Source organism: Petromyzon marinus, chromosome 4 (genome assembly GCF_048934315.1).
Source record: "Petromyzon marinus isolate PM22_M1 ecotype Great Lakes invasive population chromosome 4, UKy_Petmar_22M1.pri1.0, whole genome shotgun sequence".
In the NCBI taxonomy this organism is placed as follows: Eukaryota; Metazoa; Chordata; class Hyperoartia; order Petromyzontiformes; family Petromyzontidae; genus Petromyzon; species Petromyzon marinus.
The window spans coordinates 14344261-14369966 of record NC_133670.1 but is presented as its reverse complement, the minus strand read 5'-3'; the positions used below and the strand labels follow the sequence as shown (position 1 = coordinate 14369966).

The window sequence follows — 25706 nt, the reverse complement described above, 5'->3', positions numbered from 1 at the left end:
GTCGCCCCTCTCGGTCTCACCATGTGACAATTCATCCAGTGCCTACAGGTGATCCGATTTCATCGCTCCATCTCTGGGCATATATCCTTTGCCTGCCTGGGTTGAGCAGGCAAATATCATTGTGTTACATGTATGTGAAGTGTTTTAAGGATTGGATTTTTACATAAGTGGATCTTAATTAGTGTCGTAATTATGAAATGCAAAACTGCAATTTTATATGCAATACATCTTCAACGTAAAACCAGCCCATATTAATGGCATACAATGTAGCTGCCAATAAAACTAGTTTTGTATCAAGTATTTAATTAAAAAAGCCTCCAATGGTCTAAAAACATAGTACAGTATTTGAATCATGCTGCTCTCATTAATGTAAGCCCATTCCAAACGAATGTATACCTTACCATATTAAAACACTATGTAATGTCACAGTTTCATATTTTTTGTTTAATAAAGGTGATAAAGTACAATAAGATACCACTCATTGTTGATACACTTTATTGGTGCATACTCAAGGCTTATCAAAGAGAAATATTCCACAATCACACCACTTTACAAAGTACAGGGATACATAATTATTTTCACATCGACTCTGCACCTTTTGCTTTCGTAGCTAAAGTCTGCATTGTGGTCACTCAACCCAGTTCTAAGACGGCTGAATTTTAATGAGCAGATTAATCACAACGCACCCATCGCTGGTCAGAAGTGAGTGGTCCGTCTAACTTTTACATAACCACCAAAAATCTCTTCGGGTCTCAGCTTGAAGTGTTCAAACTGAAACCCCGTAACCCAAATGTTCATTCTCCCATGCCTCTTGTTGGGGACTGTGCGTCTGCCTCAACAAGCTCAGTCCTTTCCCCTCGCTTAGCGACCCAGCGTATCCACGTGTCCTGTAATATACGCAATGAACTGTGCGACTTCAGCAGCAATTATCCAAATTTGCGTCAAAGCACTCTGCACACATACAAGGAGAAAACTGACCAGCAGGCAATCATGAACCACAGCTCTCGTGAGGACTAATAATTGTTTATCCCAGAAACACATTTTTCATGAGGGTTCTGAGGACATGGCCAATGACCCTTAAATAATTTTGCTGCACGAATGGTATAGAGAATCAGTTTCGAGAAATGAATCGATTACTTGTTGCTGCTACGGGTGAGTGCGCAATCCATCAACATTGGCAACACAAGCAGCATCAGGTCTTCTTCTTTCGTATGGAAAGGTGCAATTTGCAGCAGTATACTCTATACGGGAGCAAGACGACAACTTTCACGGGGTGCCCCTGTTAAGTGGTCTCGCGATCTGAGCAATGCACAGTCGGGCAACACAAATGTCGGGACACTGACCCCATCATGTTTCGTATGAACAGAATCGCATCAGTTGAAAAGATGACATAATTTTTACAATATCACCTCAGGCATAGTACTGAAGTATTCAGGCTATTATGTAAAACCACACGTCCAGTAGCTGATTAATGAGGCCACTCACATGTGAAAACCTCACCAATCAGTACTCTTGATTATACGCTGCAATTATGCAAAATAACGGTGCAATTTAACGTTAGTCCCTTGCCGACTCGTGACAAGACCGGATCTTGAATAGCTTCGAAAGGCCTAAAACTAAATACAGTGTAGGCAAGTAATATAACTCAATGTCGTTGATTTGTTTTAATCATTAAAACATTCTACATTGAAGATGCTCAGAAGTTACAGATATGCAAACTGCTGGCCTCAATAAATCAAAAGTATTGCCAACAAAATCTGAAAGTACTTTACACGAGCAGTAAACACAGGGATTCTGTTTCTAAGTTACAACAACCAGAATGAAAAAAGTTAACTGACGGAAGCTATAAATCCCCGAGACTTCAATAAAAACACACCGCTACAGCAACTCTAAATAAACTTTTTAAAATTACTTTCTCATTGCAAAATTGTGCGATGTTTAAACTGCAGTAACATTTACAAATTAGTCTAAATTGACAAATAATACATTTCAGCCCTTTATCATTCCATTTCCGAATGAAGGCCTCGCTACACCATATCAACTATTGGAGTTTGACCATAATTCACCACGCTAGTCATTTTGGTTTGGTTAAACGAGCCGAAGACTGTTTCAGATATCAATTCCCACCGATTTTAGCCATGGCCAGGAATCAAACTCAACTGTCTATTATAAAAGTGAAGGTTAAATAATGATAGCCTATTTAATTTCTTTAGGTTTAGGTTTTAAAATATCTCCACAATCTACAAACTTTACTCCAAATTAAAACAAATATTCGATAAAAATCTGACGTTTAATGGTTCCCTCCCATCTCCTTTACATATCTACACTACACACTTGTTACTTATACAACGGTTTAATTACAGTTCTAAGATACAGATACAATAAGTGATACTTTTAACAACGGCTTTTAAGAATCACAATGTATTTTCCGGATTATAAGACGCTCCGGTAAGTTAGACACACTGTAAACATGTGCCGGATATTAAGACGCACACCTACATTTTGCTTTCAAATACAACAAAAGATAGTGCGTCTTATAATTAATAGAACACGGTGTTGTATCCTTGAAAAAACCGCGTTTGAAAAAATGTAGCTACTTCACCGAATGGTTTATCACGATAGTTGACAATTGGAAGCAACCAATGTCCAAGTGGCATACAAAGCCTTTAACATGTTCAAAAATATTTATCGGCTGAAGCCAAAAGCCTTGCATCACTTAACATCGAGAAACTTTATCATTTTTGCACATACAATACTTCAAATTTTTGGTGCTAACCATTAGACAATACATTTGTAGTTGATTTTGCATGGAAGTTTAATTATTTCATTGAGTTTGGCATACGTTGGTATCACTTATAGAACCGTTTAAATATAAATGACCACCATCAACAATGTACAACATACACTACAGGATTTACACCCCCATGCAACATTTATTTAAAGGAGTGCAATATATATGCACAAAAATGAAAATAACTTAAGTGGGAAATTATGCTTTAAGCATCATGTCATTAACATCATTTAAAAAGCAGAGCAGAAACATAGTTTAACACCTAAGGGAACCACTGAATGAGCAATGACTATTATTGAGTGAAATACTATTATGAAGCTCATCTGAAACACTTTTCATAACCTATACTAAATAGAATACATTTAAAAATTCTGTAGGCCTAATATTTTTTTATATTTTTTTATATTTATAGGAAACATTATTTATTAACGAATATTTTAAACTCAAATATTTTCTCTTGTCTTAGTCAAGGAACGCACGACTCTTAAGCATACATTTCTGACAGATGTTGATTCGTATTATTACTGCACGTTTAAAATTCAAAATCCTGAACAATATCAAGGGCATGTGGGTGTTTTCAATGCTCAGGCACCGCACAAAAATTACCTTAATTATCAATCTGCAAAACAAATGTCACAGAACTCCACCGGAGGAGTAACCTAATGTAAAGTATTCTACACGAAGAAATTTGACAGAGGTCGTTTACTGCGGAGTGTACCTAGGTCTTGACCAATCATTGAAGAGCATGTGGGATGGCTCTCTGAGCAGGCTGGCACACAATAATCCCTACTCGCGACTGCCAAAGATCTGCAGGAGGAACATGAATATGTAGACAAGGTCCATGTAGAGGTTAAGAGAGGCAAAGATGTGCTCCTCCGGGCTGATGGCGTAACGGCGGTTTCCAATCAGCAGCTGCGTATCATACGCCAAGAACTGCAACGCAGCAGCACAAACGAAGCAGACGCAGGTTCCATGATAGCAAACAGCTTCACACAAGCATGAAACTAATTATTTAGCGATACTGCATTAACAGTGGTGCACAAGCATAAACAACAAAACTCATATATGTCAATCACACTGCCTTAATAGGAAACATATATAAGGCGACTTATTTGGCAATGGTTCTTCTTCATAGCACTTCTTGTCTCATGTTATATTTCCACTGTTTTTTTAATTCTCCTGTGTTTTATTTACAACCATTGAAATGCCTAGTTTTTTGTGCAATATTGAAGTTTTTGTTTTTGTTGCTGCTGGGCTCACGCACCACGAGCCATACATGCTCGCACAGTAAGACAAAACTAACACAAATCCTTCACCTATTTTTTGTCAAATGTCAGTGCAAAATAAGCATAAATATATCTTTGAATGCCCTATGGTGATGAATGGGGCTGCCTGAACATACCAGTGTGAAGACAACCGCTCCGAGGCCTCCATAAACCACATGCAGCCAAGGCATCTATCAACAGATAAACACACGTCATTATACCTGATGTCACAAGGTGACATATATGGGGTCACTCATGGGGAACATGGTTCGATTGACACTTCGAAGGAGATTGTGTGAACCCAGATGTGAGAGTAATGAACATGCAAAGACTCACATATCCAAAAGGCACAGCAATCGCAGCCACCAGTCCAGTGAGAACAAGTGCCATCAGCAGTACAAACAACAGCCCATGGCAGGTTGTGAAGTCAAACTGCAACACAGATTTAAACAGCCGTTTAATACTGAAATCAAATATATATACAGTCCATATCGAGCGGCGGTAATCCCAGTGAATGGAGTTGCTGTATTATAATGTGTGCCTTATACAGTCTAAGCTTTACAGGTGTGAATTTCTATAAAGTACAGTATGGTGCTTGGTTAATATGTACTTAAAAGCAATGTTAAGATAAAAAAATACATAAAAGTGACAAATACAGGGTGTTGCAATAATTCCATATGTACTATAAACAAGTTTTTTACATAACATTTTTTTTGAGCTTCATAACATACTCTATTTATACACAATACCAGTGATCTAAAAATGGGCCAATGTACAACAATATGCCATAAGGGCACTTCAAAACCAAATATGTATATAGACACTTTTCATAATGTTTCATATACCTATACAGGACTATGATATTTCTTCAGAGGGGAAACAAGAGTTAACAGGGTATGCAGGACCAATAGGTTTTACACTGATTTCTAAATTTCCATTTCGTACATTTTAATTATTACAAGTGACTATAACTCCAAAGATACAAAACAAAATTGCTGTTACCTTTGTTTGGAAGCAAAAGATAGTCACTGAGAAGCAGACGAGGGCAGTAATTCCAAAGCACAGCATAACCGACCGTGTGCTATAGAAGCTGTCAGAAAAAAAAATTGCATTTCATTATACCTACTATAATCACTCAGGAATGTCTGTCCTTAACGCTCGTGACGTCACTCCACATAGACCAGCCCCCTCATTAATATTCATGAGCAGGTGACGTCCTCCAAATGGACACTCCCCCCACCCCTTCTGATTAATAATGAGCGGGTGACATAATCCCACATTGAGCACCCTCCCCCCTGATTAATAATCATGCGCAGGTGACGTCACTCCACATCGAACAGCCCCCCTCATTAATAATCATTATAAGGTGACGTCCTCCAAATGGACATCCCACCATGAAAAATAATTAGCGGCTGACGTCACTCCACATGGGGGGCCGAGGCGCCCCCTCCCCCCTTCTTGGTGCCAACTTACAACCCTCACTACAAAGGCAGAACCCTCACTTCACGCCATCTCCGTAACGCGATTGAGACATCAAAGTAAAAAGGATATCATGATGAACAAGGGATTATAACCTTAAAATTAAATAGGTCTGTGTCACCGCGCCCTTACAAATTGCACACGAATTAATGCAATGAATATCACGTCGCGGTCTGCTTTTCGCTTGCAAGTTTCAGATTTACTGCAATACACCCGTCCTTGGATGGGAAAAAGGCTAGTTGAAAATATTGAACCAGGAAAAGTATTTTCAGATGAAACACCTCGTTTTCACAGACATCCGAGAGACATCGGCAGAGATAGTAGCATCAGATAAAGTAATTCAAAAATTTCCACACTGTAAAACAAAAAAAATCACAGAATAATCATGCGTAATCAAAATGGTAAATTACTGAAAATACTAAAAACACTGAAGAAATTGATGCTCGTTTAACTCGGCAATACAATGTTTGTGGTTGCAAGTCAAAAATCGTCACACAGCTTGTGGACATCTAGATACTGAATATATTTGGAAGAGTTGTTTACATATTCTTTGGTTCTTTCACGTAGATAGAAAATAATAATACAAAATAAAGGGAATAAAAATAGTAAAAATAAAACAATAATAAAAAAAAAACACTAAGGTAGACTGTAACAATGGTTATTAAGCTGGGTGAATGTATTGGCAGTCTATAATGTAGACTGTAGCCTGGTTCTTAACCTCGGTGAGCGTACTGGCAGTCTATAATGTAGACTGTAGCCTGGTTCTTAACCTCGGTGAGTGTACTGGCAGTCTATAATATAGACTATAGCCTGGCTTTTAAGCTGGTGAGCGTATTGGCAGTCTATAATGTAGACTGCATCAATGGTTATTAAACTGAGTGAGCATACTGGCAGTCTATAATGTAGACTGTAGCCTGGTTCTTAACCTGAGTGAGTGTACTGGCAGTCTACAATGTAGACTTATTATTGGTTCTTTCAGGAATAATACACCATCTGTACATTATTTAACTAGGTTATCCCGATTTAGTCAAATAAACAAATAATGGTAATTACGTTTGAGATATTGCTGATAATTTCTGTCACACCATCTCTGACAAGCATCACTGAAATATGAAAAGTTAATCAGTAAAGTAACTGTACTGTGAATTATTTTTAAATGCAGGTGGATAACTTAAAAGCTTACCTTGCTAGCGTTCCTGTCATATATGACATAGCCAATGTCTGTAAACAAATAAGGATGAAAGTTTACATTGCATCGAGTTAAGTTATTACTAAACTTCCGTGAAGAATTCTAACATGTGGTTGTGAGGCACATTCAATGCAAAAAATACTGAAAGACAGGACATCTACACCATTAAATCGTTTTACAAACAAGTACTTACAAAGATAGACAGGAGAATGATGTTCAATGGGAAACGGCGACTGAAAAAGAAAACACATTTAATCTGTAGACATTTGTGCAAAAGAGCACCTTGTGGTAAAATTATCAAACATTACATTGTTCACGTGTATGTGCTGTCACTGAAAATATATATGAAGTGCTGTAAAAATAAATTCCATTCAACTTGCACTTAACTAAAGCCGTGTTAATTACAGAGTGTACTTTGAAGGAAAAAAGTATGTTTTATAATCTAGAGAATACGGTAAAAGTAGAAGTGGCTATGTGGTGGAAATCAAGTTGTTGACTGTGCCCACCAGTGCCAGTAAAGTGATTTCAATATTGTCACACATGTCAAGGCGGCCGCAGTGGCAATAAAGGCCACATACTGGATTATAAGATGTAACCCCAAACATTTGCTATAAAATATAGGAGAAAAAGTGCATCTTATAATCCGGAGATTATAGTAATACTCTCAACAAAAAAGTCAATGCTAAATTGTGTCAGCATGGCAATTACCGAGGCTCCTTGCAGCATGCCAACACCAAGTAGGTAACCAGGAACACCGCACTGCACAAACACAACACACAATATGCATGTAATGTTGAATCTGAAGAATTATAACCACGTGTTTCTTTAAGCTTGGTAAAAAAATTCAATTAAAACGGTGCTGAAATCGCTGTACGATTAGCTTCAATACAGTGGAAGCAAATGAACGGGGAGATGCACGCGTTGAATTACAGTACTTTAAGAGACAGGAAGTGGTACATATGCATTAGAGAACATGCACAGATTAAAGACATAATTCAAACAGTTAAGTAAGTCGGTTTGGGCAGGATGTGACGCTAGAAGGGACGATGGCCAATGGTCAAGAATAGTGAAGCTGTGGCAGCCAAGAAATGGAACGAGTTCAAGAGCACGTCGCTGAGGAGATGGAGCGATGCAATGAACTCGGATACAGGTGCTGGGTGGAGTGTTACATCACTGGATGATGGGAGATCATTGAGAATTGCGGAGGCCTTCAACCAGCAGTGGATTGACAATGGCTGACGATTGTTAATGAATAACAGATGGGGAAAAAAACACAATGCGAATGTTGCAGCTTGAATCAGTGCAGGGGCAAGATATACTCACTATGACGACCAGTACAAAATAGGATTCCTCTTCACGTAATAGCCCACTGGTTCACTGTGAACGCATTCAGTTAAAATCTTATTAATTATTAAACTGTAATCTTGGCAAAAAAAATGCCATTACCAAACACTACACATATAATACGTTATATTGTAGCGCTAAGGCACATGTCCCTTCTAAGAGAAATTCTTACCAAAGCGTGAAAATGGCTACAATCCCAAACGTCACCAGCAGCTGCAGCATGAGGATTGCATACACCTGGCAAGAGAGAAAGCAAGCAATGTGTATGCACGACAATTTGAGTGTCCACGCTCAAGCGTGTGTAATCATCATGAGGGAACAAATTTATAAACGGCTGTAAAGTTGGACACAATGTACATCTACAACCATTTTGTTAAACCATATGCTGTGCAGGTCATGGGGGGGATTATTTTAGCATACTATATACTATGCTGATTTTAGATACACTATCCTCTGCTGACAATGTAACCCCACAATAACCCATGACATCTGGTTTATGCACTGGTGGTTTCTCATCCAAGCACTATGCAGGGGGTCTGCCCTGCTTACCTTCTAGGACCTCACGAGAACTCTGTATGAACAATAATCTGCTCGTAGGCCATGGACACCATGGGCAAAAATGAAATTATGATAATTAATGAAAATGAAGTGGTTCTTAGCAGATGAGCTATAAAATGCTGCATCCCGGAGATAATATTCTTGATTTGCTTAAAACATTACATTTTTGAATATAGAATTTAAATCCATATAATTATGAATAAACTTTCTGTGCCACTAAAATTATTGTTGCAATCGCTCAATCTCCAGACAAATTCAGATCATTCTGGTTATCCCTGACATGTTATTTTAAATACAGACAATCAAATAGGCAGCCTCCCTCGCTGCTTCACGCACCTTTCTAATGAAGACCCGTCGCAGGTTTTTGTCCTCCCATGTGTTCGAGGAAAAGCTGTCGCCGATGTTGCTGCTCGTGTCCGTGTATGGGGTGTACGAGGGGCTTGTGTAGGCCTGTCCATAGCTTGGAGCTACTCTCCATCACAACAAAGAAGAGTTGCATTTCATATAGATATAACACTAACAGATCATTATTCAAGATATACTGTGTCCTAACATTACACCATACTTGGCTACAACATGGTGATGCATTCATAATTGATTTTTAGGCCATATCACTTAAGTAAAATATTAATAAACTTGTCACGTGAACTAGGGTACCAATCTATTGCTGCTTCGGCAATCCAGAACATTGGAAAGCAATCCACAACATTTACCAATGTTGTGGATTGGTCTCCAAAATATCAGTGTCGGGTGGAGGAGGGTGTACATTCAATGACGGAGCCAAGATTTTCAGGTAGGGGGGGCAACCCCTCCAGCAATGAAAAATGATAGAGGAGTTGTTAGTAAGGACTTGTCCCTTGCTTTTTATTCAATGTGTGTGCGGTGATGGCGCAGCCATCGATCGAAGGTCGAATTCGAACCGCGTTGTGTGATCGGCATCATGCTCACTGAAGGTGAATGTCTTCAGGGAAGTCGTGTACTGAATACGCAACTACGCACAATTCTGAGTCGCTTATAACTGCACTGCCGTTAATTATTGCCAATTATGGACTCAGTCTATTTTCCTATCATCTCAGAGTCCCTGACACATAATAATATCCTACACAGTGGCAGTGGGGGTCGCAAAATGCCGATTTATTACTAATAAACCCCAATGATCCGATCGAAATTAGAGATTTCGATCGGATCATTGGGAGGGCACGTGCCCCCCCCCCACTGGAACCGCCAGTGTGTACAATAGACATTTTACTTATAAGATTTTACCCAAATATCAACTATTAATCATAATACTGATCGCAAAAGCAGACGTGTAAATATTGACGTTTAAAAAAACTCATGAGCTCGTTTTGATCAATATACAACTGAAATATAGCGTACAGTAATTTAAAAGCAAATTGTTTGAATATCAGTATTCAAAGCGAATTTCATTTACAAATGTAGTTGACATAATACAATATTGGTGTGACATGTCAGTGAGGCATGCAGTCAGCATACAAAATCAAATATATCTTATGCTGCAGTCAACAAATGGCTGAAGCGTATAAAAATATCTCCAAGGCAACTTGCACACACGGGGTGGGTGCACTAATGAGCTGTGGCCCAAATTCCTCTCCCAAGGCTGGATACATAGGAATAGCAACACATTAACCAAGAATGAAGTTGTTAATCAGATTAACAAATTACTCAATTTGACTTGAATTTCAATTATCTTTAAAACGTCGGCATTAGGAAGCCAAATGGCAACTGCTGTGGTTTTGTAATACAAGGGACTGTACAGACTTATTTTTCTAGAATGTTTTTCACATTGCTCAACGTTGCAAAATGGCTCAAAATTAAGTTGTGACAATAAAGATTAAATCTTGTATGCACTATATTCATCAGTCAGTCTCATTCCCATTGAATCACAACTGCATTACAAAGCTCAAATGGGATTTTCAGCAAGGCATTACCTCTATTTTTTCATTTTCAAATAAAGCAGTTAACCTGTTTAATTTACACGGTATTTATCGTACCTAAAGGTTAAGCATTACAATGTGCCAAGGTTCAGGTTCTTGACGCTCATGTTTTAAACAATTCGGGTTGAAATAGGAAACGCTATTTAAAATGTGACGATTACACCACTATATTCTTGGTTCTTTCGGTAAAGTCACGTAGAAGGGAAACAATAAAATGATAAAACAATAACATTCTCACGACGTTTCGACTGCAACACAAGCCGCAATCATCATCAATTGTGAAAACCACTGCAAGAAAATTTTATGATGATTTTGCTTGTGTTGCAGTCGAAACGTCGTGAGAATTTTATTGTTTTATATTTGTATTATGTTATCGTTTCCCTTCTACGTGACTTGACCGAAAGAACCAAGAATATGAATCCCTGCAGTCACGAAAGCTTTAAATCAAGATTACACCACTGTATGGATACACAATCCCAATCCTGCACAAAAAAAACGTTTAAAAAAAGACGTCACCCGTTTGACATTATAGACTGTAGGGACAAGCACCGTGATCAAGCACCAATTAAGGCTGGCAACACTGCCATATCCACATCTGACAGGTGCTGTCATTTACACACCGTGCCTAACGAAACTCATTTATGGCTGATCCGACAAAGGGAATATCCAAGACATGCTCATATACTCATTGAAATGAACGCGCTGGTTTTCCCCGGACGGAAGTGCAATCACACTCAAGTCAGCGCTGACCCACTAGACTACGTCCGCTGCAATCACTGCAATTCTTACGGTGTGCAAATGAAGAAACGTTTAGACACGTTACAAAGAAGGACTTTGATGATGATGATGATGACCCTTTGCAAAGGACTGTGTTGGGAGGGAACACTTGAATGCGCTTGGGAAAGAGAAGGAAAACCCATAATCTTAACTGCACGTCGAATATTAAACATCGGACAGGATGCGAGCTGTCTCAGCTGAAAGACGCAGCGAAGGGGAAAAACAAGAAGAAGTGGAAACACCACATTATTAGTACGGAGGAGATATTCGTGCAAAAAAAAACCGGGTTTTCGCCCTAAGCGGCCCAAAATGTTATGGTTCTAGATTCTAGAAGATGAACAAATGAAGAAACGTGTGTGTGTGTGGTCGTGGGGGGAAGGTAAAGCGATTCGACTAAAACAACAACTCACCGGGACCGGCGTTGTTGCTGCTGCTGCTATTGTTATTATTTGTGTAGGCCCAACCGAGCTGTGGTGGTGGCACGGGTGGAGGTGGCACGGGCGGAGGATAGGCGGCACCTCCCTTGCCCGACGTCGCCTCGGCGTAGCTGGGTGGAGCCGTGGGCATTGCCATTGCAACAACCGCGGACTCCTCCTGGGACACGTCCTGGACTTTGTTGTTATGAGCAGCCAGCTGCCAAATGGAACAACAACAGCAACAACATTTTCAAATATATATCATGGCGCGCGTGGGCAATTGTTGCATTGTCATAAGATAACGTGCATATGATAGATCCCATTTTGTTAAATTGTCTTACAAATGTAAGGAAGGAGATTTTACGTATTTTTTTAAAGCATGCATGCAATATCACCGTGTGTTTTATTTGTATAAACATTTGGGGTAAGGTACCGACACACGCGATTACATTTCGTGAAGAGAGAGAGCGATGGATGGTGTCACGAGCCTCATCAAATTGCTAATTTTGATTTAAAGCTTTCGCGACTGCTGGGATTCATATTCTTGGTTCTTTCGGTAAAGTCACGTAGAAGGGAAACAATAAAATACCGAAAGAACCAATAATATAAATTGCAAATCGTTTTTTTTTGTTGGTTTGTAGGCTGTATGAAATACATTTCCCAATCAAAAACGACGCAACATTCCGTGTCCACAATTCACTTTCAACGTAACAGATGTCATTAAACAATGTTATACACACACACACGTGTCGTAGCCAATTCCTAGTTCGATAGCTGTATACAATCAGTTCAATAATGTGACGAGGGAAAATCCCCGAGGTAAGAAGACCGATTTTAAAAATCACAACTTACCACTCCCTTAGTCATTCTGTTTCACGTTGCCGCCGCAAGAGAACGGACCCGCTCGAGCAGGGACACCAAAAAGCTCCCTCCCCCCACACAAATTTGGTAGAATAAAAACAAATGAATGACGACGACGACTTTTGTATCAATTTAAAAGATGTGTTTGTTTATCGCGAGCGCTGCAGCTTCGCGTTTCTAACGGCGGCTCCTCTCAGCAGCCATCTTGCAGTGGAACGTCGCAACGCCGCCCGCGATGTCTCTCTCTCTCTCTGGGTCTCTCTCTCTGTGTGTCTCTCTCTCTGGGTCTCTGGGTGCTCGCATCGGCGACTCCTTCTCCTCCTCCTCCCCCTCCCGCAGTCGTGGAGCGACGGTGTGGCGGCCGCTTCACAACTAACCCTCGGGACGGTAATCAGACGGTAACCCACCCACCCACCACCTTCAAGTAAATCAACAACCACCACCACCACCACGTGCCGCGCTACCAACCCTACGATGGCACACGCAAATTATCACCGCCGTGCCGAAAGAATAAGGCAAATTGCTGCCCCTCTCTGTATTCTACATATCCTCCACCACCACCACCAAAAAAATATATATAATCGGCGTTACGCGAAACGCGTTTATAAATAGCAGCGTTGCGGTGATTCACGTAAAATGCGTTTCTATGGCAACCCGCGCATCGCGCACGCCGCCGCCTCCTCCAGCAGCAGCATCGCGAGTTCGTTCGCCAGTGCCAACGAGGGCCCACATTGGGGTGGGGGGTTTATTTTTTAAATTTGTTGAGAACAGAATCCATCAACACAACAGCTGGATATTGGGTGTTTTTTTCTTCTTCTAATCTCCGCGAAGTTTTGTTCCATTACAGGGCTCAGGAATGTAATCGTTAGCAATTCTATTCGATTCTTGCGTATGATGGTAATGCGTTTCAGGAGTTAAATGCCACGTGTCGAAGTCGCTAGCCACGTCCAGAGGGCTTCAGGGTTTGTTCCTGTAGTTTTTCTATTCAAATTCCATTGAATACAATGTTTTACGATATGACCCATAGTTTGGGTTGCAAGACCGCAGTCACTTTTCTTTAATGTTCCATTTATGAAGATGTGCACACCGACCTGTTGATGTTATGATGCGGTTGATAATTATTATACCTGTCTTTAAAAAAAAAAGTAAAGTCAGGAGGTGCGATGTTTGGATCTCAGTTAAGGTGCAAATTATGGACGTCCGTGTTGTTCGACTGTTCGCCAGCGTTCTTCTGAATCTGGGTGACAATCTAGGATAGTGACAGCATGAATCCAGATGAGGGATCAGGACTTGAGTCAGTAAGGAGGTACATTATTGATGTCTTGTTTTTGGGGTAGGTTGTCGTTGGTAAAAGAACGTGTCAACTTTTTTGCAGTTTGCATGTTTCTGCAGATATTTGTTTGCAATGACACGACTCAGGATGTGTTTTTTTGTGAACCAGAACTGTTTTAAATTGTATTAAAATAGTTTATATTCAATTTCAACAATGTTTACTACAACAATACGCACATGCCCTATTCACCGCGCCACACGAATGGGTCATGATTCAAATTATTTCAAAATGACATTACCTATTACAATTACACTTTTTCAGCAATCATGACCTAAGATATATTTTTTAACGTGCCATCTGCTTATGTAATTTCCAGCTTCTACTAAAATACTGCTATTCGATGTCATTGGATCTCAATGAGATTTCAAATAGTTAAATAAAGAACAATGAATTTAAAAAAAAACTTTAAAATAAAAAAAAGAACAAATAACATTCACAAAATCAATTTGTTGAACCGGCAGAACATGGCTGCACCACAAGGGGCCATCAGGCATGGTGTCGTCTCTATACCCACATGATATCATCAGTGCTTCAGGTGACAGCAATGATGAATGTGTGTTCAGGATTGTGAGAATAGTGGAATCAGAATAGCAAGAGTGAAGATGGATGGGTAGCTGAGAGGGTTAATATTGTGCCATGGCAATGAACCGGCAACACTGACATGTTGGATTCCATCTGAGCGAACACCCATGAGTACAATGAATTTTCTTAAGTTCAGCAGCCATAAGTCACTGATAACTGCACACACAATGATTCATATTTTTATGGCTGTTTGACTGCAATGTGTCCAACTCCTATCTAGCCAGGTATGCAAGCTGGGGGAGGGTGTACCTAGTTTTGACATAAGATAACGAAAGGCATCTCACAAAATCCCATAATACGTGTACTTTGTTTAGGAAATCCTCTATCATGGGGTGAATCGCTGCTTTCTATCAGAGTTCTGAATGGAAATGTTTTCATCTCACGGCATTACGGCAATAGCACCATGCTGAAATATAAGAAACTTATTTTGTCCATCTGTCAAAGCACTTGAGTAATTTCCAGTTTTCAATGTTGAATAAGGGCTCATTTTGACTTGAAGAAACCAAGGAGATGTGGTGTTTGTGGCATATTAGGAATGGACCACTCTTTTTATTATTTCTTTGTGCAGCAAGGGAGTAAAGTGTGGTTCTGTGAAAGTCCTGATGTGCTGTGCAGTGCATCAATGCATGTGTACAGCAGCATGTGGTGACTGAGTTGGGCCTGTAGGTGGCTGGCAGGGTTATTGAATAACCGCACGTGTACACCAGTCACGTGGTTAATGGCGACTCGGTTCAAGAATTGCTGTGTGTGACACCACGTGCTGTTGCATCTCACAGGTAAAGGACCCAAAGGTTACATTTTGATTTAAAGCTTTCGTGACTGCAGTAATTCATATTCTTAGCTCTTTCGGTAAAGTCACGTTGAAGGGAAACAATAAAATAATAAAATATATATAAAACTATAAAATTTCTCACGACGTTTCGACCATAACACAAACGGTCGTAACACAAACGGTCGTCACCTGATGACGACCGTTTGATAGAGGATTTCGTCACCTGATGACGACCGTTTGTGTTATGGTCGAAACGTGAGAATTTTTATTGTTTTATATATATTTTATTATTTCATTGGTTCCCTTCAACGTGACTTTACCGAAAGAGCTAAGAATATGACCCAAAGGTTGTTTTTGATCGTTATAGAAATGTCCTAGACTTGTTATCGACTTGTTCTAGACTTTAAGCTTGGCTTTGAATTGTTCGTTTGTGATATATTCAATTGGAAGGGTTTTTAGCACTGTGCATTGTAAAGGATGATGCACTGTAATTACATACTGTAATTTTAATTATATAACCCTAATACTGTTTAGTCTATAACCATGCCCATGCACCAGAGTATGACTACTTGTAATGCTATTGAGAATAGAACACATGTAGAGTAGTAAGTTGTACAATGGTGACAAGTCCAGTACGTATATTGTACACATACAGTACAGGTAATGGGTGTAAGATACCGATATAAGTGGATGGTATAGATCGACATACAGCTTAGGCTTAAAGTAATATGCGAATAGTAAAGTGCAAAGGTTATTGGCAAAGACAGATGGCTTATCAGTAGTAGAATTGGGTTTAAGAAAACTGTTATTGATTAACGGGACGTGTACACCAGTCACATGATTAATAGCGACTCGGCTGAGGATTGCTGTGTGTGACACCACGTGCTGTTGCATTCTACAGATGAACCACAATAAATGTGTTTACCCTCGATTTGGAGCACATGCCCACGTCTTTCATTTCGAGTGTGCAACGTATTGATAACGATCTATGCAGGTCAATACAACTCATTAATTAAAAATATCACCGTGCTTGAACCAATAAGTGCTGCTATGCTCGGCCTGGTGGACAGGGCATAATTGCATGTAAAGTATGACCCCGGCTGTGTATGACTACGACCATAACAATGCTTCAGGTCACCCATGGTGCGCAGATTGACAAACGTGTGGTTTAGAAACACATCACCTGGTTCGTAGGATCGGTTGGGTACTGGCTTCATAGAATATCAATGGTAAAATACAGCGAGTATGTCAAAATCAAAATTTCGTGGTAAATCTGGCTGGTAATAGTTACCTTCCAATGTATCGAAGTATCAAACCAGCATCCATTTCAGATGTGTTACTGGTGCTCATATCTCATTATCGTAACATAATGGTGTTATACAGCACAACTACAACATAGCGTCAAGCTGACCGAGATCACATTTCCATCTTCACTTCTTAATTAACATACAGCAAACAAACGTTGACATATAACAAGGATTTATATGAATAGTGGGACACTGCAACTGTCCCTATATGCAGACTTATTAGCCCATGCACATATTATCCATCTACCCAAATAAATCTTCACAAAATACGATAATCCACAATGAGTCCGTCCTCTCATCCAAAGCATTTTTACGCAAATAAGAGTAATGACCTTGAAATGGAAGCTAATGCATCTGATTTTCCACAGCTTTACTACAGATGAGAAAAGCGACTTGGAAGTGACGGACAATTCATGTTACTGCCAGACAGAGCCTTGGCAGTGATAAAGAGACACCTGGAAGCAGACCTGGGGTCATATACACGTGCCCCATTCGTAATGCATTACAATCACAATTCCATCTGCGCGAACACCTGTTATGTATTTAATCAGTCTCCTGAATGTTCTAAATTCACCTGATTATCTAAGCCTTTGTACAGTTTAGAAGTGATCCATCAGCGGCAGCAAATTTATCCTATTATCGATGTTTTTTTGTGCTTACCCTGAGGATAAGAGTAATTTGCACAACTAACCAGAGATAATATGATCCGCTCCCAGTGCCCCATATAGAATGGGTTAAAATGAGTTCCATCAACATTAGCCATAATCTCTGCATTACTGGAAGAAAGCTTAGCCAAGGCATCACCACGGTCTTATGGTGTAACAATCCATCTACCACTGCCAGAGGTTGATTTTATCTCTCAATCTGTGTGGTGGATGTTCTCTCGGTGTGTTTTCTCCTTTTGCTGCCACTCCATTATTAATCTTGACCACTAGCCATCATATCTTCCAGCAAACCAAGTCCATTATGTTATCAATCCAGGTATTTGTATTTATGACTGTGAGTGCAATTCCTAGCATGCGTCAATGCTTTTTTTGTTGCACATTTCAGCTTTTGTTACATTTTCTGAGTCAACCATGAACGTTTCTGATCAATATCACAGCAGGTAATATGTGCGAATTAAAATACGTTACTCTTGAGCCACATTGTACTGTTGATTTTGATTGTTAAGCTTTCCAAATGCACCCTAATCTCTTCTGATCCACCTATTTTATTAAATAATTGTGATCGCGGTCAACTCTCAATAACACTGCCCTGGGTACACATACTCTGAAGTGCCTTACAGTTCTATCCCCCCCCCCCCCCCATCAGATATTTTCTATTGTTTTGGGAACTTGAGGCATATTATTTTGGTTTGGATCTTATTTACCTTCAGCCCCATTCTGAAACCTTAATTAATCAATTGTTTGTTGTGGTTCTTATCCACTGGTCGTTATTATGGCTATATAACCATAAAATGTGATATTCATAGTTACCCCTTTTATTTGTCGAAGACAATTTTTTGCAAAACATCTACTGTAATCTCGCAGTGAATAACTTTTGTGATGGTGCGAATCCTTGTCTGACTTACCTTCTAATATGTATTTGTGTAATTTTTAACTGAATTGCATATGTTGCTGTTCCATGCTTTTAAGGGCGTTTTATGTTCGGACTCAAGAGCTTGGATTACTTCATAAGTCCTACTAAATTAAATGCCCTTTTCAAAATTTGGCAGTATACATGTGGCCAATGGCATATAATCGTTTATTATTGATTGGCTGGTCTTTAAACTTTAAATTGTTCCATTCCCAAAATGTAATTGTTAACAATGTATACACTCTACGTGTTATAAAAGGCTAATGGGTCTCTAATTCTTCATGTCAATTCTATCACCCTTATACAATGGAAAGAATTGGCATCATTCCATGATTGAGGTATTAAATCGCAGTTAACACTTCATAACCATTTAGTAAGTAACAGATTACAATTCCTTGAGGTTCAGAATCATTACATTCATATCACCACTTAAAATAATGCAATAACTCACAGTAATGGATAGTACATTGAAAGTGGGGGGAAAAAGGCTAAAAAGCAAAGAGAAAAACATATCTAGAAACCCAAAACTCGGTGAGGAAGAGGTGCAAAATATATAGTAAGAAGCTAAATACTGAATATACACAGGATTAGCAAAATAATGATAAAATCATTCGTAGAACACAACATAAATATGGCTGAAGATGTCAACACAAGCAATGGGAGCATAAAAGCAGCAAAATGGGGATTGACGATTGGCAGTTCACAAATACGGCATCATAACATAAATTAGAGGCCTTCTATTTAAATGTTTACAGCAACAAAAATTACATTTCCTAATAATCAAACATTTTGATTTAAAGCTTTCGTGACTGTAGGGATTCATATTCTTGGTTCTTTTGGTAAAGTCACGTAGAAGGGAAACAATAAAATAATTAGAAATATTTTTTTTTATTGTTTCCCTTCTACGTGACTTTACCGAAAGAACCAAGAATAATCAAACATTTGTTTCAGATGAAGAGGGATTTATAGACTTTGCACTTGAAAAATAAATCCGGCTCTTCACAGTATAAAAAGTTATAAAATATTTCGACGGGAAGCTATTAGTGTGGACATTATTAAAGTAGGACCGGTTGTTGGGAATAACAATTAGTGGACATATTTACTCAGGAGTTTCGCTGTACTGTATATACAAACTTGTAAAGGCGATTGAATAGCTTAAAAACCTCAATATCCACAAATAACCGAGCTAATTTAACCTTCCCATATGGTAAAAGATCAAATTCTTAACAAATGTAAATACAATATACGCACGATACACATTTCAATGAAATTCATTTTTTTATGGATTGCCTTGCTGAAGCCACCTTTACCTAAGTATATTGTTTATAATTGTATCAACCTTCATGTGACCACGCCACATGGAGTCATGCATCAGATTTATGGACACTACACAACCACCCGGTGGTTCAAATGAGGACAATGATAAACGACAACATGCACTGAAACTTGCCCCTTTTCCCAATGTCGTGACCCTAATCTGGCTTGATAAGATTGCACGATCCTGGCCACTAATAATGCGATGGCAGCCACTCGGGACAAATTAGACCAGCACCCTTCTTCTCTTAACGTCGTTGAACCAGCATAAAATACTAGACGAACAGTTTCCAATAATGCTAAATACAGTTGATGGACGAGACATATCTCTGCATTTTGACTGTCGTGTCTCCCTTTTCCATGCTCTCACCTTCCTTGAAGCGAGCAGAGCCTAGCCTATTTGAGAGATTAACTTCACCCACATTCCTCTTGGGCATAACCTCACGTTACAGCGGTGTCTCATCGTTATCACAGTCCACTGTTCAGAGTCAGAGTATCTCAATCTTCAAAATGAAGGCCGAGCCGTCGTACTAGTCACCAATGACTGCCTTAAACTAGTGGAAATTCCACATTTCTTTGGCAAAGGTATTGTATATCGATCCAGAGACTACTGCTGACTTTACTCAAAAATGGTACTATACTTTTATACAACCGCAAGGGGGATGGTAGACGGAGTAGACGCCACAACCACAATTAACACATTCCTGCGGAGGGAGCTGGTAGGAACGTTGGGTTGCTCGGTCAATGGCCAGGGTCAACGGCGGCACCACGTGGTGTATTCCGCAAATATGCCCGACTGTGAGGGTGGGCACAAGCCAGCATGAGTAGGTTAAACGTTGAGTTTTATAAGGGCACCACGGGGTGACCAGCCCCCCCCCCCTCAGCCCCACCCTCCCCACCCAGCCCCTCCCCACCCTCCCAACCCAGCCCCACCCCTCCCACCCCCCACTCAGCCCCTCCCTCCCCACCCAGCCCCTCCCCACCCCTCTCCACCCAGCCCCACCCCTCCCATTTTTGGATGCACGACGGACGGACGGACACAATAATCCCCTGTGGGCTGCTGGTGTAACCAGGAGGTTCCTACCAGTAAAATCACGCACCTTTTCAATGATAAGATAGACGCTTAATACATTCTTACAGTGCTGTGTCAGCCTGTTATATAAATGTATGGCTTATGCGGGGCAGCCACTGTCCAAAGCAGAGTATGCTGTCCCAACTACTAGGAAGAAAACATTTTTAATTTGTTACAGCGGGCAAGGTCAACATGAGACCTTTTTTTTAACAAGTTGACTCAAAAACACTCAAGCAGTGTTCATTTCAAACACTTAAAGCCTTTGGCAAACGTTACGGTTGGTCGAGCACACCGAGCAAGCGTTTAGCAAGAGTGGGGCAACAGACTTCAAACATTTAAAAAGGTAAATACTGTACAGTAGTCCGTGCAAATTAAAAATACACTGCACCGAAAAGTAATGATTATGTGTCGTCTACAAACAAGGATTTTACTGCTTCGGCTAGACGACTTTGTTTGAACTTAACAAATTCACGAGGATAGTCGGACAGATGAACGACACTGTCCTGGGGTCAATGACAAGCCAGGAAAACGTGTCCACAGTTTGTGAAGACGTAAAATACATACGGGCACATACCTTTACATGAGATGTATAGTGAAACCAAGGATGGAAGGGCCTTCCTTATTTTACAACTGCATTCCAAGTCAAGCTTCATTCGAGAGGACGTGCTTTTCTTTAACAGTGCATGTAAACAATCGTAACCAGCCACAATCCTGCAGTATGTACTGTATACAACATACAGTGAGGGAAAAAAAAGTATTTGATCCCCTGCTGATTTTGTACGTTTGCCCACTGACAAAGAAATGATCAGTCTATAATTTTAATGGTAGGTTTATTTGAACAGTGAGAGACAGAATAACAAAAAAATCCGGAAAAACGCACGTCAAAAATGTTATAAATTGATTTGCATTTTAATTAGGGAAATAAGTATTTGACCCCTCTGCAAAACATGACTTAGTACTTGGTGGCAAAACCCTTGTTGGCAATCACAGAGGTCAGACGTTTCTTATAGTTGGCCACCAGGTTTGCACACATCTCAGGAGGGATTTTGTCCCACTCTTCTTTGCAGATCTTCTCCAAGTCATTAAGGTTTCGAGGCTGACGTTTGGCAACTCCAACCTTCAGCTCCCTCCACAGATTTTCTATGGGATTAAGGTCTGGAGACTGGCTAGGCCACTCCAGGACCTTAATGTGCTTCTTCTTGAGCCACTCCTTTGTTGCCTTGGCCGTGTGTTTTGGGTCATTGTCATGCTGGAATACCCATCCACGACCCATTTTCAATGCCCTGGCTGAGGGAAGGAGGTTCTCACCCAAGATTTGACGGTACATGGCCCTGTCCATCGTCCCTTTGATGCGGTGAAGTTGTCCTGTCCTCTTAGCAGAAAAACACCCCCAAAGCATAATGTTTCCACCTCCATGTTTGACGGTGGGGATGGTGTTCTTGGGGTCATAGGCAGCATTCCTCCTCCAAACACGGCGAGTTGAGTTGATGCCAAAGAGCTCCATTTTGGTCTCATCTGACCACAACACTTTCACACAGTTGTCCTCTGAATCATTCAGATGTTCACTGGCAAACTTCAGACGGCATGTATGTGTTTTCTTGAGCAGGGGGACCTTGCGGGCGCTGCAGGATTTCAGTCCTTCACGGCGTAGTGTGTTACCAATTGTTTTCTTGGTGACTATGGTCCAAGCTGCCTTGAGATCGTTGACAAGATCTTCCAGTGTAGTTCTGGGCTGATTCCTCACCGTTCTCATGATCATTGCAACTCCATGAGGTGAGATCTTGCATGGAGCTTTAGGCCGAGGGAGATTGACAGTTATTTTGTGTTTCTTCCATTTGCGAATAATCGCACCAACTGTTGTCACCTTCTCACCAAGCTACTTGGCAATGGTCTTGTAGCCCATTCCAGCCTTGTGTAGGTCTACAATCTTGTCCCTGACATCCTTTGAGAGCTCTTTGGTCTTGGCCATGGTGGAGCGTTTGGAATCTGATTGATTGCTTCTGTGGACAGGTGTCTTTTATACAGAGCTCGTTACCTGTATACAAGACACCTGGGAGCCAGAAATCTTTCTGATTGAGAGGGGGTCAAATACTTATTTCCCTCATTAAAATGCAAATCAATTCATAACATTTTTGACGTGCGTTTTTCCGGATTTTTTTGTTATTCTGTCTCTCACTGTTCAAATAAACCTACCATTAAAATTAAAGACTGATCATTTATTTGTCAGTGGACAAACGCACAAAATCAGCAGGCGATCAAATACTTTTTTCCCTCACTGTACGAGCCGAATATACTGGACGTCTTAAGATACATACATTCTACGGTATTTACCACGCTGCATAAAACCCACAATCAGAAATATAAAATCTGTCAAAATTGGCAATTTATCAACATTAGTGCCGAATATCCATTTCAACAGTTCATTAATGGCAAAACTCATACAATGCTGATGATGATGACAGACAGCACTACCATGATTGTACTTTGTGCGTGCAAACAAAAGATCCTCCTCCCTTGGCACGTGCGTCGTTAAAGATGCCTTGGACAAGACTGGCTGGGACAAGTGCTGCTAGGGAGCGCGATAAAGAAGCAGAAGCCACACACAGCACACACACAGTGTGTAACGAATCGTGGCGTTGGTTGTCTATCCCAATAAACTTTAAAATATATATATTTTTTAATAACGCTTTTATTTAAAAGTGCACTCAAAAGTGTAAAATTATATTTTTTCAGCCGTCACCAGTTGATCAGAATATTTTTGGACATTTGTAACAAAAATATAAAACCGTGGGGCGCTCCTTTAATATCACAATTATTTTAATCGAAGAGCAACAATAGCTCAAGAAAGTTAACAACAAATGCTACTCAATAGTATAACAAAATACTATAACTTTAATAATGTAGCAGGACTATCTCTATTTGCTATTACCAATATCATGCTACTTAGTTGGTTGATATGCCTTGATGTCTTGGTCGACGCTTGTAATCATCACAACTATTCCATGCAAAAATTCAAGTATTTCGGTTTTGTAGAGTTGGAACTAAGCATAACGCGCACTGGCTTGTAGCGTTCCTTTGTAAACTTTAGTCTCACAGTATGCATGATCAAACGCTGCGCAACCCGCCACACGTTTACTTTAAATCGCAACATACAGTGGTGGGTGGGTTAATGGATGGGGGAGGAAGCAGCAACACGGCCACTCTGTGTTACAACAAAACCCAGTTCCCGTCAGCGCATTTCACACTCCTCGTCTCAAAAAGTTCCATCGCAAAACAAAATCTGTAAACCGCGAACGACTTTAGCTTGGGATTCAAACCACGGATTACGGAGAGAAGGGACGAGACAAAGATTCCCGGCATAGCCTGTAACAGACTGTTGGGGCAAGTGCTGTTAGCGAGTAGCACCGATGAAGGCCGGCACGGCACACGAGGGTGTGGGTGGACAGCACCACGCCCGGCCGCCTTTGTCTCCCCAGTGGCGATGTTTTTTTTTACTCGCCATACCAGGGACTCATTTGAGGCTGAGTCGACCTAGGGGAGGCACCGGACCGGTTCAGAGAATCGTCACCGATGTTGGCCGTAACCACTACACCACCGCTTCCCCTTAACACACACACACACGAACGCAAGCGATTGCGACGCACGATAGACGGACTCGACAGTCGGAACAACTCACCCGGCTCACTTCGCTTCTCTGGCGACCTTGAATCGCGACGGGAGTAACCCTAGCAGAGCTCTCGTGTGTCGCCGAGTGAATAATTAATGATGCATTTGTCGAGTTGGGCCCTGGGTTCCACCCACCCACCCAGCCACCGGAGAGTAACGTGACGCGGTCCGTCGAGGCCGTCCACGCGGCGATGCGCGTGGGAAGAGAACCCTGGTGACGTCACAGCGGCTGCCACGTGTTCCCCCCACCCCATCGACTTGACGCATCGCAAACTCTCAAACGGAGGTCTTCGTAACTTATTAAATGTACGTACGGATAGTAGAAGTACGTGATCACTATCGCGCACGGGTATATGCGTACGATGATGATTGTCTTAGGGGCCGTCCATTAATGACGTCACTCACCTCGGGGGGGGGGGGGGTCAGACATTTGTGACGATGTGTGACGAAGGGGGGGGGGGTGAGAAATGTGACGTCACATCAAAATGCGCAACTTTTAATAAATATAGACAACATGTTCTACTTAATTAAATAGACTTTTTAACAAATGTTTTCTACAGCATCAGAGTGCAGCTGTCGCGGCACATTAAATACGCACTACAATAACAATAGTTTAAAGCGATTTGAAGCATGTTTTATTTATGGGGGGGGGGGCAGAGCTTTGTGACGTCATATTTGAGGGGGGGATGACTTTTTGTGACGCCGTGTGACGAGGGGGTGGGTCAAAAATCGTATGACGTCATTTATGGACGGCCCCTTATCTCGGACGTGTCTCTCGGTCTCGTGCCGTCATTGGCGAGCGTGGGAATGTTTTACACAATCGATTACAAATGATCGAGCGGGGGCAGGTGTTTGCGCCGTGATTTCACGCGCGTTCCCACACTACAATACTGGCTTTTGTTCAATTCATCGATTGTTGTTATGTTTTATTCTCACGTTTACCATACACGCATGGGAATTATGCGAGAATGGATTTTGTTTCCTCTATTTATACAATTTATGGTAACAAAAAAAAATCCCTTTAGACAAATTGTCGGAAAGGAGACGATAAAAATGAGACAAACAACACAAACGAGACAATAAATGAGACACAATACACACGAAGCAAAATACAAACGAGATAGACTACAAAGTGGCAAACGATACAAACGAGAGAACAGCACAAAGGAGAAACTATATAAGACGACAGACCATACCAAACGATACAAAAAACAGCACAAACGACAGCATAAACGACGCAGTACAAACGAGACAGTGCAAACCTAAAAGCAACACAGTACATTGTTGTATGTGTACCCCTTTTTGAGAATACGTAATTAATATTATATTTATAAATGTTACTCACAAGTGTCTCTTTACCGAAAGACCCAAGAATATGAATTCCTGCAGTCACAAAAGCTTTAAGTCAAGATTTATGTCTTTAAATTACTCTCTTTTACACTACATATAC

General features: G+C 40.6%; 1 protein-coding gene across 2 annotated transcripts; it reads right to left on the bottom strand.

Moving 5' to 3' along the window:
- Positions 1-478: 478 nt before the first annotated feature.
- Positions 479-24474, bottom strand: LOC116938652 (protein lifeguard 2-like). 2 transcript variants are annotated; one of them, XM_032946073.2, is made up of 12 exons: positions 24267-24474; positions 11769-11991; positions 8963-9093; positions 8241-8305; positions 8048-8101; positions 7433-7483; positions 6918-6957; positions 6719-6756; positions 5059-5146; positions 4393-4488; positions 4194-4247; positions 479-3724 (listed from the first exon to the last, which is right to left on the bottom strand). In XM_032946073.2, exons 2-12 carry the CDS (start codon positions 11929-11931, stop codon positions 3578-3580), a joined length of 927 nt encoding a protein of 308 aa, XP_032801964.1. In that variant the 5' UTR covers positions 11932-11991; positions 24267-24474; the 3' UTR covers positions 479-3577. The 2 variants fall into 2 exon arrangements, with proteins under 2 accessions (XP_032801964.1, XP_032801963.1); XM_032946072.2 differs by lacking the exon at positions 24267-24474 and adding an exon at positions 12627-13331.
- Between the last annotated feature and the right edge of the window lie 1232 nt (positions 24475-25706).

What these genes read in the sequence shown, in the direction of transcription:
- LOC116938652 (XM_032946072.2), bottom strand. An exon ending in ATTTTGTACTGGTCGTCATA is followed by an intron (nt 7,484 to 8,047) that starts GTGAGTATATCT and finishes GTGTTTGTGCAG; the next exon opens with TGCGGTGTTCCTGGTTACCT. An exon ending in TCATTCTCCTGTCTATCTTT is followed by an intron (nt 6,757 to 6,917) that starts GTAAGTACTTGT and finishes ATTTGTTTACAG; the next exon opens with ACATTGGCTATGTCATATAT.